Genomic DNA, 14,494 nt, shown 5'->3' on the forward strand with positions numbered 1-14,494 from the left:
CCCCGATCAGAAAACATTGAGTCGGATGTCTCAGCTTCCTCTTCCGTCTCTGGTATAAGGAGCAGCAGTAATTCCACTGAGGAATAATAACTGGAAACTGCGTCCAAGATGCCTGACCATTGTTTTCAAGGTAATCTACTCACTTTCGCATGCCGATTTATGGAACGTCTATATCCAGGTTACATCTGGTTTACGGCTGAGAGTTTCCTTTTGTGAGGTGGAGACTTCGCAAACCGGAACTCCCAATTTCTAATAGGTATGGACCCAGAACTAAATCACGCAGCTGATCAAATAACGCAAGATTTTTGTTCTGGGTTAACCGAGATTTGTTTTCTGTTCACCCCTATAATGGTTAAATTGAGGATTCAGGATGCTAGAGCTGTCTTCTACACAAAGTTCTAAGGAAACAGAACTCAGATAGCCAGGCAGAGAAGAGGGTTGTATTTCGCAGATGTGGCCGGTTACATTCTGTATTACAAAACCCTTCAAAAAGTGAGACTCTCCACCTCATTAGTCTTTCATTCAAAATTATATTATTTATTTAAAACAAAGTGCATAACTTAAATCAACAAACATGTCTGTCTGATCAACAGCTGTGGGCTCATCGAGGCAGACTTTAGGGTAAACATTGTGTTCATGTTGTTTAAATGAAGATAACGAGACTCCCAAATGATACCAAACACTAGACAGATAGCTGCTTGCCTCAGTAGGGTACATGGATGAAAACAAAGATAATATGATAACTTAACATTGTTTGTCAGTTAAAGTGGTGTCTTTTCGGAAGATAATTAAGCTACATTGTACCCTGATCTTTGATCTGTATGTGCTTAGCCAACTCCTACTTTAGTCTAGATACTGTAGATATGCATGACCAGGCTAACTATGGTAGCTGGGTATATAACAACTAAAACAGCGTAGAAACCATGCATAAAAGAAAGACAATGCCCTGAAACACAAACAACGGTTACCTGTTTGTTTGCATGTTGATCAATATAACACCAAGGATAAGTTCCCATTCAGCTTTGGGAGTATTACAAGGTAAAGCATGATTGTCCAAAGAGTAACTTCCACCAGGATGGATAAATATGTAAAAGTCGTTGCTTGGCTATCTGAAAGAGCCATGTGTGATAGTGGCACGTCAACATGCATAGCCTGGGAGAACAGGTATGTATACTCACATACTCCTACACTTCTCTTACCATGAAATAGCATAACGTTAAGATAACCAAACCTAAAATGTACGCTTGAAATAAAACATCAAAAGTAAATAAAAGAAAGACTACATGATCTAATCCCTGGAAAACTGAATCAGAGTGAACAGAACCCTGAGTAAAGAGACTTCTTCTGAAAGCCTGACTCATTTTCTTGAGGTGGTGGTCACCAACCCCTGGTCCTAGGTGACCTCTGGTGTAATCACATCTCCATCCTAAACAAATGTGAACACAAACACACAGGGATACCAGTGTCAATTTTAAACATAGGAAAAATACTCTGTGTGGTGCAGGTAAGATAGTGATAGCTAGCTGGCTTGGCCTTGCACTGTCATCTTCCCCACACAATGTAAAAACGCTAAAAGCTTGAGATAAAATGATATATAAAGGAAAGAGCGAGGCCTCCTGACCTGAGGTTTGGAGAAGTTCATATCCATACACCACTGGGCAAAGTTCTTCTTAGCTGCCTCCATGGTCCTCTCATCAGTCTTCTTACAGTAGACCCTGATAAGCTGCTCAGCAAACCTTTCTGGCAGCAGCTTGGACACCTACAGGAACAACAATTGCCTTATATCATGTTTCCAAGCTCCAAAAATGATTGGATAATTCTAAAATAGGTATACGTAAGTGCATTGAAGTAGTGACCTGGTCCTTGCTGATCTGGTAAGCTTTGGTTGGGTCGTTCTTACAGTAGAAACGCATGTTGTTGATGGGGTTCTTCTCCTTCATACCCCAGTCCATGTTGATGATCTGATGGAGAGAAAGATAGGGGGTAGAGATGGACATGCAAAGAGATACCTATTTTCAACAGAGCAACTGGTAACAAAGGGTTACCTATAGAGAAGGCGGGGGGGCTATGGTAAAATGTATTCAATCAGTTCCCTGATTGAGGTGAAAAGACTGGACACTCACATGGACAACAAAGTCCTCTGGCTGCAGAGTAACATGTTTAAGGTCATTCCGAGGCCTGGACCTCGCCACACAGCCTGCCCACTCCAGGAGCTTTTTCTGGGGGAAGAGAAGACGAGGATGAGAGGCACATAATATGAATCTCGTAGAAAGCTCTGCTAGTAAGCCCTGGAAGGATATCCTCTCTCCAAACACACACACACACGCACACGCACACACACACCTGTGAAACCTCCACGCGCACCTCAGTCTGGGTCTGTCCCACACACTTGTAGAGGCGTCTGCAGGTGATGTTTTGAAGGATCTCTCTGGCCTCAGCCAGCTTAGAGGACGACGAGTACAGAATCTGCTCAAACATATTGTCTACAGGGGAAGGGAGGAGAAAGGGAGAGAGACAGGTGAGAGGGAGAGACAAGGTGATAAGGAGCGTGGGAAGATGAGAGGTAATCATGCAAACCAAACCCAGCAGTAATTGTATGGACAGGAATGTACCACACAAAAAAAACAGGTATGGCAAACCCAGCCTGTTTGGACAGCCTTGACGCATAAAACTCTCAAAGCTCTGGTTGTCTGGGTAAGTAGAACAGACCAGAGCCATTGTACACTTTATATTTCTATGGGGTTGAACGGACCAGTGAGTTTAGTGTAGGCCTCCATGTCGTCTATTGCTGCGGAGATGGTGAACATCTTTCCCCCTGAACCTTGAATCTGGATGTGGGGGTTCGCCTTGATAAAGGCCTCTGTGATCCTGAAAAAAGACAATATAACATCTCATTTTCAACATATAACATACAGCAGAAAAAAAACTCAATTTCTGAGAACCTGTATGAATGAATAAAAGATAGGAAATAAAACAGATACACAGTACCAGTCAAAAGTTTGGACAAACCTACTCATTCCAGGGTTTTTCCCTTTGTTTTCTACTTTGTAGAATGATAATGAAGACATCAAAATTAAGAAATGTTAAACAAATCAAAATATATTTTATATTTGAGATTCTTCAAAGTAGCCGCCCTTTGCCTTGATGACAGCTTTGCACACTCTTGGATCCTGGGGTAAACGTTGAACATTGTTATACTCAGAGTATAGGAACATTAGTTACAAAGGAGACATGAGGGATGCCATAATGAAGCTTGGGAGGGACTGAGTGCAGGGAAACCAACCGTGACAGTACTGACAAGGGAAGAAACCGCTGAAGGTTCATATGACTTAGTTCCCTGCTTAGCGAGAATGACGCAATGTTTAGAGATGAGGAGGAGACTCCACCCAAAGTGGGGTCTGAATACCACCACGGGGGAAGCCATGTCTGTGTCTGAATTACAGCTGTAACGACCCTTTGGGGAGAATTCAACTTGGTTAAGCTTCTCTAGTGTCCGTGAGTTACTTACTCTGAAAAATTAGAACCTAACAGTAGTCACCTGGACTGCATTTCAAATAAAAAAGGTGTGCCTTGTTAAAAGTTCATTTGTGGAATTTCTTTCCTTAATGCGTTTGAGCCAATCAGTTGTGTTGTGACAAGGTAGGGGTGGTATACAGAAGATAGCCCTTTTTGGTAAAATACCAAGTCCATATTATGGCAAGAACAGCTCAAATAAGCAAAGAGAAACGACAGTCCATCATTACTTTAAGACATGAAGGTCAGTCCATCATTACTTTAAGACATGAAGGTCAGTCCATCATTACTTTAAGACATGAAGGTCAGTTCATCATTACTTTAAGACATGAAAGTCAGTCAATATGGAAAATGTCAACAACTTCAAAAGTTTAACCGTCAAGCGCTATGATGAAACTGGCTCTCATGAGGACCGCCACAGGAAAGGAAGACCCAGAGTTACCTCTTCTGCAGAGGATAAGTTCATTAGAGTTAACTGCACCTCAGATTGCAGCCCAAATAAATGCTTCACAGAGTTCAACATCAACAGTTCAGAGGAGACAGCGTGAATCAGGCCTTCATGGTCTAAGCGCTGCAAAGAAACCCCTACTAAAGGACACCAATAAGAAGAAGAGACTTGCTTGGGCCAAGAAACACGAGCAATGGACATTAGACCGGTGGAAATCTGTCCTTTGGTCTGATGAGTCCAAATTTAAGATTTTTGGTTCCAACTGCCATGTCTTTGTGAGACGCAGAGTAGGTGAATGGATGATCTCCTCATGTGTATTTCCCACCATGAAGCATGGAGGAGGAGGTGTGATGGTGCTTTGCTGGTGACACTGTCTGTGATTTATTTAGAATTCAAGGCACACTTAACCAGCATGGCTACCACAGCGATATGCCATCCCATCTGGTTTACGCTTAGTGGGATTATCATTTGATCTTCAGCAGGACAATGATCCAACACACCTCCAGGCTGTGTATGGGCTATTTGACCAAGAAGGAGAGTGATGGAGTGCTGTATCAGATGACCTGGCCTCCACAATCACCCGACCTCAACCCAATTGAGATGGTTTGGGATGAGTTGGACCACAGAGTGATGGAAAAGCAGCTAACAAGTGCTCAGCATATGTGGGAACTTCTTCAAGATAGTTGGAAATGCATTCCAGGTGAAGCTGGTTGAGAGAATGCCAAACGTGTGCAACGCTATTATCAAGGCAAATGGTGACTACTTTGAAGAATCTAAAATATATTTTGATTTGTTTTACCATTGTTTGGTTACTACATGATTCCATATGTGTTATTTCATAGTTTTGATGTCTTCACTATTATTCTACAATGTAGAAATAGTAAAAAACCCTTGAATGAGTTGGTGTGTCCAAACTTTTGACTGGTACTGTAGGGCTCCCGAGTGGCGCAGCAGTCTAATGCACTACATCTCAGTGCTAGAGGCGTCACTACAGACCCTGGTTCGATTCCAGGCTGTATCACAACCGGACGTGATTGGGAGTCCCATAGGGCGTCGGGCAATTGGCCCAGAGTCGTCTGGGTTTGGCCAGGGGTAGGCAGTCATTGTAAATAAGAATTTGTTCTTAACTTAAAAAAACGTACAAAGTTATGGAAACTCGAGTAAAGTGTATTTAACCTCTTAGGGCTAGGGGGCAGTATTTACACCGCCGGATAAAAAACGTACCCGATTTAATCTGGTTACTACTCCTACCCAGTAACTAGAATATGCATATACTTATTAGATATGGATAGAAAACACCCTAAAGTTTCTAAAACTGTTTGAATGGTGTCTGTGAGTATAACAGAACTCATATGGCAGGCAAAAACCTGAGAGATTCCTTTACAGGAAGTGGCCTGTCTGACCATTTATTGGCTTTCTTTGACATCTCTTTCCAAAACAAAGGATCTCTGCGGTAACGTGACACTTCCCACGGCTCCCATAGGCTCTCAGAGCCCGGGAAAAAGCTGAATGTCGTCATTCCAGCCCCAGGCTGAAACACATTATCGCCTTTGTCAAGTGGCCGATCAGGGGACAGTGGGCTTAGGGGCGTGCACTGGTCGCCCCCATCTTTCTTTTTTTTCCTCTGTTTACCGAAACGCAGATTCCCGGTCGGAATATTATCGCTTTTTTACGAGATAAATTGCATAAAAATTGATTTTAAACAGCAGTTGACATGCTTCGAAGTACGGTAATGGAATATTTAGAATTTTTTTGTCACGAAATGCGCCATGCTCGTAACCCTGATTTACCATTTCGGATAGTGTCTTGAACGCACGAACAAAACGCCGCTGTTTGGATATAACGATGGATTATTTGGGACCAAACCAACATTTGTCATTGAAGTAGAAGTCCTGGGAGTGCATTCTGACGAAGAACAGGAAAGGTAATAACATTTTTGTTATAGTAAATCTGATTTTGGTGAAGGCTAAACTTGCTGGGTGTCTAAATAGCTAGCCCGTGATGGCTGGGCTATGTACTTAGAATATTGCAAAATGTGCTTTCACCAAAAAGCTATTTTAAAATCGGACATATCGAGTGCATAGAGGAGTTCTGTATCTATAATTCTTAAAATAATTGTTATGCTTTTTGTGAACGTTTATCATGAGTAATTTAGTAAATTGTTAGTAAATTCCCCGGAAGTTTGCGGGGGGTATGCTAGTTCTGAACGTCACATGCTAATGTAAAAAAGCTGTTTTTTGATATAAATATGAACTTGATTGAACAAAACATGCATGTATTGTATAACATAATGTCCTAGGGTTGTCATCTGATGAAGATCATCAAAGGTTAGTGCTGCATTTAGCTGTGGTTTGGGTTTATGTGACATTATATGCTAGCTTGAAAAATGGGTGTCTGATTATTTCTGGCTGGGTACTCTGCAAACATAATCTAATGTTTTTCTTTCGTTGTAAAGCCTTTTTGAAATCGGACAGTGTGGTTAGATAAAGGAGAGTCCTGTCTTTAAAATGGTGTAAAATAGTTATATGTTTGAGAAATTGAAGTAATAGCATTTTTAAGGTATTTGAATATCGCGCCACGGGATTAGACTGGCTGTTGCGTAGGTGGGACGATTTGGTGCCACCTACCCTAGAGAGGTTAAAGCAGGTGCTTCCACACAGGTGTGGTTTCTGAGTTAATTAAGAAACAAACATGCTGGGCAGGCCATTATTTTGGCTACCATGACTATGTCCCTTTAGGATAACAATGCCTACTCGGCTCCATCATTCATTGAATCAGATGACTAATTTATCACAAAACCCACTGATATTGACAACTACTTTCATTTATTTTTCATTGGCAAGATGAACAAACTTAGGGGTGACATGCCAGCAACAAACGCTGACACTACACATCCAAGTATATGTGACAAATTATGAAAGACAAGAATTATACTTTTGAATTCCTTAAAGTGAGTGTGGAAGAGGTGAACAAATTATTGTTGTCTATCAACAATGACAAGCCACTGAGGTCTGACAACTTGGATGGAAGATTACTGTGGATAACAGCGGATGATGTTGCCACATCTTCAATTTAAGCCTACTAGAAAGTGTGTGCCCTTAGGCCTGGAGGGAAGTTAAAGTCCTTCCGCTTCCTAAGAATAGTAAAGCCCCCTTTACTGGCTAAAATAGCCGACCAATCAGCCTGTTACCAACCCTTAGTAAACTTCTGTAAAAATAGTGTTTGACCTGATACGTCCCACCTAGCCCATAGAGGTTAACGTCTCTATCTTAGTACATACATTTCACACTTACTTCAGTAACCAGTTAGGGTATAAAGAAATAAAGACAGGTGTTCATATTTAATATAAGCAATATTTAGTATACTTATCGATGTTATGGATGAGCGCGGTTGTTTGTTCTGTTCCTCTCTCTCTCCATCTCTGTAGCTTCCAGGTATGCTGGATAAGGACCCGAGCTAAGGGAATTGGGCTTACTTTGTAGTGCCTGTCCGGAATGGCTCATTAATGTAAACGGGCATATTGGAAGACACTGTCAGTAGTGATGTAATTTTGTAAATGTTATATTGTGATGTTGTTTCATAAACGTGTTGCAATGTATATATTTTGGTATGTTTAGATAAATGGAAACTGTATGTTGAATAGGTAATTGCTTAATTAATTAGTGTTAATTGTTCTGAGGGGAGGGGCTACCCCTACAAAAGGAGCCTCTCTTTCAGTTCATGGGGAGGCATTTTGGATTGAGCTGTGGGTGGGGCAGCTTTGTTTTTAAGCTGTCCCATAAGGTATATGTTTGATGGCAGTACTGTTGTTTTGTTCCGGAATCACTATGTAAATAAACACCTTTGCACAGAAGAACTTTTGCGGCTCCGCCATCTTTTTATTTTTTATAGAGGTTAGGTTTTCCAGTTTAGCCTTCTGGCCTACTCTACGTGACATATGGTGGCAGCAGTGGGATGGCGCACCGCAAATCAGTGAATTCCAACAAGAGAGGTAAAGGAATGCGTACAGGATTGCGTTCACAGCAGCAGCATCAACTGTCATAAAAGGTCATTGAAGTTGAAACTGGGTGGAATACCATGGAATCTTCTGGTGAAGAGGTTAATTATGAGAAACTAGGAGCCCGACCAAGGGGCCAAACACAACCAGAACTGTTTGAACTACCGGTTGAGAAGAGGGACGAAGACCTCAAGCAGGAGTTTCGGGGCCTACGCCAATCTATCCTCACAGCTCCTCACCAAGCGGAACTCGTCAGTGAGAGCCCAAGATTGGGTCTGCCAACACCAGGACGACAAAGGCTCGACGCAGCAGGGACTTCAACTCCACAGCAGGATCCCCAAGCAGTAATGAGGCCAGCCCCAGCACCAGGAGACCAGTCCAGCAGTGTTAACCTGTTAGGGCTAGGGGGCAGCATTGACACGGCTGGATAAAAAACATACCCGATTTAATCTGGTTACCACTCCTACTCAGTAACTAGAATATGCATATACTTATTACATATGGATAGAAAACACCCTAAATTTTCTAAAACTGTTTGAATGGTGTCTGTGAGTATAACAGAACTCAAATGGCAGGTCAAAACCTGAGAGATTCCTTTACAGGAAGTGGCCTGTCTGACCATTTGTTGAACTTCTTTTCCATCTCTATCATTTACTAAGGATCTCTGCTCTAACGTGACACTTCCCACGTCGTCCATAGGCGCTCAGAGCCCGGGAAAAAACAGAATGTCGTCATTCCAGCCCCAGGCTGAAACACATTATCGCCTTTCTCAAGTGGCCCATCAAGAGACACTAGCTTATGCGCATGACCCCGACCGCCCCCGCCTTTGGGATTTTTTCCTCTGTTTGCCGAAAAGGAGATTCCCTGTCGGAATATTATCGCTTTTCTACGAGAAAAATGTTGTAAAAATTGATTTTAAACAGCGGTTGACATGCTTCGAAGTACGGTAATGGAATACTTAGAATTTTATTGTCACGAATTGCGCCAAGCGCGTGACACTTCTTTACTATTTCGGATAGCGTCTGGAACGCACGAACAAAACGCCGCTATTCGGATATAACGATGGATTATTTTGGACCAAACCAACATTTGTTATTGAAGTAGCTGTCCTGGGTGTGTATTCTGACGAAGACAACAAAAGGTAATGAAATTTTTATAATAGTAAATATGATTATGGTGAGTGCTAAACTTGCCGGGTGTCTAAATAGCGAGCCCGTGATGCCTGGGCTATGTACTTAGAATATTGCAAAATGTGCTTTCACCAAAAAGCTATTTTAAAATCGGACATATCGAGTGCATAGAGGAGGTCTGTATCTATAATTCTTAAAATAATTGTTATGCTTTTTGTGAACGTTTATCGTGAGTAATTTAGTAAAATGTTAGCGAATTCCCCGGAAGTTTGCGGGGGGTATGCTAGTTCTGAACGTCACATGCTAATGTAAAAAGCTGGTTTTTGATATAAATATGAACTTGATTGAACAAAACATGCATGTATTGTATAACATAATGTCCTAGGGTTGTCATCTGATGAAGATCATCAAAGGTGAGTGCTGCATTTAGCTGTCTTCTGGGTTTTGGTGACATTATATGCTGGCTTGAAAAATGGGTGTCTGATTATTTCTGGCTTGGTACTCTGCTGACATAATCTAATGTTTTGCTTTCGTTGTAAAGCCTTTTTGAAATCGGACAGTGTGGTTAGATTAACGAGAGTCTTATCTTTAAATGGCTGTAAAATAGTCATATGTTTGAGAAATTGAAGTAATAGGATTTTTAAGGTTTTGAAAATCGCGCCACAGGATAGCCGTGGCTGTTACGTAGGTGGGACGAATTCGTCCCGCCTAGCCTAGAGAGGTTAACGTTCATCTTCCAGCATTCCTGAGGAAGGAGCCAAAGATGCCCTCATACCAGCAGGGGGAGGACATTGAAAACTACTTGCTGAGGTTTGAGCGAATGGCCAAGACGTGGCAGTGGCCGGAGGTAGAGTGGGCCTGCAGGCTTGTCCCATTGCTCACGGGCAAGGCCTTAGAGGCTTACACAGCAATGGATGAGGGGCTGTCCAACGTCTACAAGGGCTTGAAGGAAGCGCTGCTGGTGAAGTTCGACATCTCCTCGGAGACCTACCGTCAACGCTTTAGAGCTGCATCGACGCCATCGGGTGAGTCACCGACAGAGACGTACCACCGCCTCAAGGGTCTCTACCGATGATGGGTTCAACCAGAGGAGAAGACACAGGACGAGATCGGTGAGGTCATCATCCTCGAGCAACTTCTACAAGTTCTACCACACGACATTCGAACCTGGGTTCGAGAGCACGAGCCCAAGGACGGGCTTATGGCGGCCAAGCTTGCGCTGCAGTACCATAATGCACGTAAAGGGGGCCCACCACGACCTGCAGCACCCGCTCCAAGGAGTCTCCGAGACACAAGGGACATCAGAGATACCCGAGATGGTGGAGGTAACTCTGGGGGTTATGTGTCTGGGAGGAGGGAGGTAAGGGATTATGCAGTTCGCTCTGATGGGAGGGGTCTGACCTGTTTTTACTGCCGACAGCAGGGGCACAAGGCTTCAATGTGTCCGCTACGTAAATCCAAGCTCTCAGGTTACTGTTATGTGCCCAGAGAGGGGGATGGTGTTCAGAATAGACAGACTGGGGAAGGGTCAGTCTTGGTACCTGTAAAAGTGAATGGTAAAAGTCTTACTGCAATGATTGACACCGGCAGTTCCCTGTCGTTGATCAGAAAATGTAATGTACCTGTTAATGACATTGATTACGGTCACCAGACACTGATCCAATGTGTCCATGGTGACCAGTCACAGCAGCCCACAGCTGAACTCACAGTGGAGATTCAGGGTCAGAAATACCTCCTCAAAGTTGGGGTAATGGAGAAGCTACCTTTTGAGATGATTTTGGGGAGGGATGTGCCTGTACTCTCTGATCTGTTGGGAAGTGTGGGGGGTCAGCTATATGAGCAGTCAGTTTGCCAGTCTGATGTTCAGGTGTCATGTTCAGTTGTCACTCGTGCACAGGCCAAAGCTGGTTTACAACCTCTGCCTGACTTGTGTGATAGTCTGTGTGAGGGGGGAAACAAAGGGCCCAGAAAGTCACGCCGCCAGCGGCGTCTTGAGAAGTATGTGGGAACCCCTGTACCTGTTGCTGATGTGTCTGGGTTAGAAGTGCAATGGGAAGTTCCACAAAATTTTGCTACACTGCAGAAGTCTGATGCAACCTTGAAAGGTTTATTTGATAAGGCCTTAGCTGGGGACAGCCAATCTTCATGTGGGGGAATATACACAGTAGACAACCACATACTCTACCTTGGGTCAGAAGCAGATAGCAGGAAGTTAGTGGTGCCATCTACATGTAGACCACTTGTTCTCAACCTTGCACATACAGTTCCATGGGCAGGCCATCTAGGGCAACATAAGACCTATCTTAGGCTAGGCTCCCGTTTCTTTTGGCCCTCCATGTATACTGATGTACAAACATACTGCAAAACATGCCCCACGTGACAGAAAACCAGTGCTGTCCGTAGGTCTGACCGGGCTCCTCTATGTTCACTGCCAGTTATCTCTACCCCATTCAAGAGAATTGCAATGGACATTGTTGGACCCTTGGAGAAGAGTAGTGCAGGTTACCAGTATATATTGGTGATCTGTGACTATGCCACCCGGTTCCCAGAAGCCTTCCCACTCCGTTCCATAACCACTCCAAAAATAATCAGTGCTCTTGTTCAGCTCTTTTCTCGTGTAGGAATCCCAGATGAAATCCTGACGGACCAAGGCACAAACTTCACTTCACGACAGATGGTTCAACTCCAACAACAAGTGGGCATTAAAGGCTTGAGGACCACTCCCTACCATCCCCAAACGGATGGGCTTGTAGAGAGATTCAATCAAACGCTCAAGAATATGCTGAGGAAGTTTGTGGCTGACACTGGTAAAGACTGGGATAAGTGGTTACCCTTTCTGCTTTTTGCTTACAGGGAGGTGCCTCAGGCATCGACAGGTTTCTCACCATTCGAACTCCTCTATGGATGGCCAGTGCAGGGACCACTGGACCTGCTGAAGAAGTGCTGGGAAGGTTCCCCAGTAGCTACCTCAGGACAGGGGATTGTCCAGTACGTTCTCCAGATGCGGGACAGGCTGGAGCGGTACCGAGAGGAGGCTAGGGCAAACCACCAGAGGGGGACCGCAATGATGATACACAACCAGGACATCCCGTGGTCATTTTTATGGTGGGTTGCAACTTGCAGAATCCTTCCAAGGTTGAACCCACCAGATGGGGACTGTCATGACTCTCCTGACAGTGGAACATTATGACTGCTGAATATTTTTTGAAGGTAAGATGGACCCCTAAGCTCCACTCTACGTTTAATTGAAAATGCCTATTTCTTTCTAAATCAATTTTTTCAAGTATACATTCTTTCCATTGCAGGACAAGGATTGTCCTCACTTTCAAAAATTCCCAAATTGCTTCAACTTGCATTTCTGATTGACTGGCAAGTTTCACCATCCAATTATTTTAGATCTATAGGAGTGCAAGTTTCACCATCCAATTATTTCAGATCTACAGGAGTGCAAGTTTCACCATCCAATTATTTCAGATCTATAGGAGTGCTAGTTTCACCATGGGGTGAACTAGCCTAGGCAGCCGATAGCAGTGCTTCATTTTTGCTAGCAGCACAGGATCCAGCAGCACAGGATCTTGTCAGCACAGGATCCAGCAGCACAGGATCCAGCAGCACAGGATCCAGCAGCACAGGATCCAGCAGCACAGGATCCAGCAGCACAGGATCCAGCAGCACAGGATCCTGCCAGCACAGGATCCAGCACCTCTCAGTTTTGGACTGATTCGTTCCGGAAACCATTTGCCAGGATTTGCCTCTTGAGCATTGACCACAAGTTCTCAATGGGATTAAGGTCTGGGGAGTTTCCGTGCCATGGACCCAAAATATCGATGTTTTGTTCTCCGAGACACTTAGTTATCACTTATGCCTTATGGCAAGGTGCTCCATCATGCTGGAAAAGGCATTGTTCGTCACCAAACTGTTCCTGGATGGTTGGGAGAAGTTGCTCTCGGAGGATGTGTTGGTATCATTCTTTATTCATGGCTGTGTTCTTAGGAAAAATTGTGAGTGAGCCCACTCCCTTGGCTGAGAAACAACCCCACACATGAATGGTCTCAGGATGCTTTACTGTTGGCATGACACAGGACTGATGGTAGCGCTCACCTTGTCTTCTCCAGACAAGCTTTTTTCCGGATGCCCCAAACAATCGGAAAGGAGATTCATCAGAGAAAATGACTTTACCTCAGTTCTCAGCAGTCCAATCCCTGTACCTTTTGCAGAATATCAGTCTGTCCCTGATGTTTTTCCATGAGAGAAGTGGTTCTTTGCTGCCCTTCGCCTTCTTCACAACAATTGAACCGCTCTCCTTGAAGTTCTTGATGATCCGATAAATGGTTGATTTAGGTGCAATCTTACTGGCAACAATATCCTTGCCTGTGAAGCCCTTTTTGTGCAAAGCAATGATGACGGCACGTGTTTCCTTGCAGTTAACCCTAGTTGACAAAGGAAGAACAATGATTCCAAGCACCAGCCTCCTTTTGAAGCTTCCAGTCTGTTATTCAAACTCAATCAGCATGAGAGAGTGATCTCCAGCCTTGTCCTCGTCAACACTCACACCTCTGTTAACGAGAGCATCACTGACATGATGTCAGCTGGTCCTTTTGTGGCAGGGCTGAAATGCAGTGGAATTTTGGGGGGGGAATTCAGTTCATTTGCATGGCAAAGAGGGACTTTGCAATTAATTGCAATTCATCTGATCACTCTTCATAACATTCTAGAGTACAGGCAAATTGCCATCATACAAACTGAGGCAGCAGACTTTATGAAAATTTATATTTATGTCATTCTCAAAAGTTTTGGCCACAACTTTATATAGACCAAGGAGTGGCCATTGCTGTGGTGGGAGAACTAGGAGATTCAGTTTCTATAATCTCCCTCTCTCTCTCTGCTCTGATAGAAACGAGCCTGCAACTCTTATCTCTCCAGCAGTTGCACTTAATCATTTATTTCCTTATAGAATCATAGCCCCGCAGGAAGGGTGCTTGAGTTGGTGCAGCACCCGATACATTAAAATACATTTGCCTAAGTGATAGATTACTTCTGTCTGTTCAGAAAGAAATGAAATCATTCAGATTACTACACCAGGAGTAGGCCTGTAATTTAGCCAGAGAGGATCAATAGCTTATTTAAAAAAATAGCTGTGGATTGTGTGTAGCCCAATCACAAGGCATGCCTACAAGTTGGGAACATGTGGCAAATCTGTCAGTGATGCAGCTACAACAGGGCTTTCGCAATATTTCAAATACAATTGCAGGTTGGAAAGCAAATGGATCCTGCTGAAAAGAGAAGATTATTCTGTCTGTAGGCTACCAAGTTATCAACTTCCAAATAGGCCTATTGAGCGAGCAGCATTGTTAAGGTAAGGGTTAAGGTTAGGGGTTAAGGTTTAGGGTAGGAATGTCCCAAGGA

General features: G+C 43.6%; 1 protein-coding gene across 1 annotated transcript; it reads right to left on the bottom strand.

Moving 5' to 3' along the window:
- Positions 1-510: 510 nt before the first annotated feature.
- LOC145875884 (deoxynucleoside triphosphate triphosphohydrolase SAMHD1-like) lies at positions 511-2,939 on the bottom strand. The gene is made up of 6 exons (XM_082971699.1): positions 2,753-2,939; positions 2,344-2,483; positions 2,124-2,219; positions 1,857-1,961; positions 1,622-1,759; positions 511-1,426 (listed from the first exon to the last, which is right to left on the bottom strand). Exons 1-6 carry the CDS (start codon positions 2,805-2,807, stop codon positions 1,394-1,396), a joined length of 567 nt encoding a protein of 188 aa, XP_082827825.1. The 5' UTR covers positions 2,808-2,939; the 3' UTR covers positions 511-1,393.
- Positions 2,940-14,494: the final 11,555 nt, after the last annotated feature.

The sequence above is a fragment of the Salmo salar genome, unplaced genomic scaffold, assembly GCF_965601325.2.
Source record: "Salmo salar unplaced genomic scaffold, fSalSal1 ptg000378l, whole genome shotgun sequence".
Classification (NCBI taxonomy): Eukaryota; Metazoa; Chordata; class Actinopteri; order Salmoniformes; family Salmonidae; genus Salmo; species Salmo salar.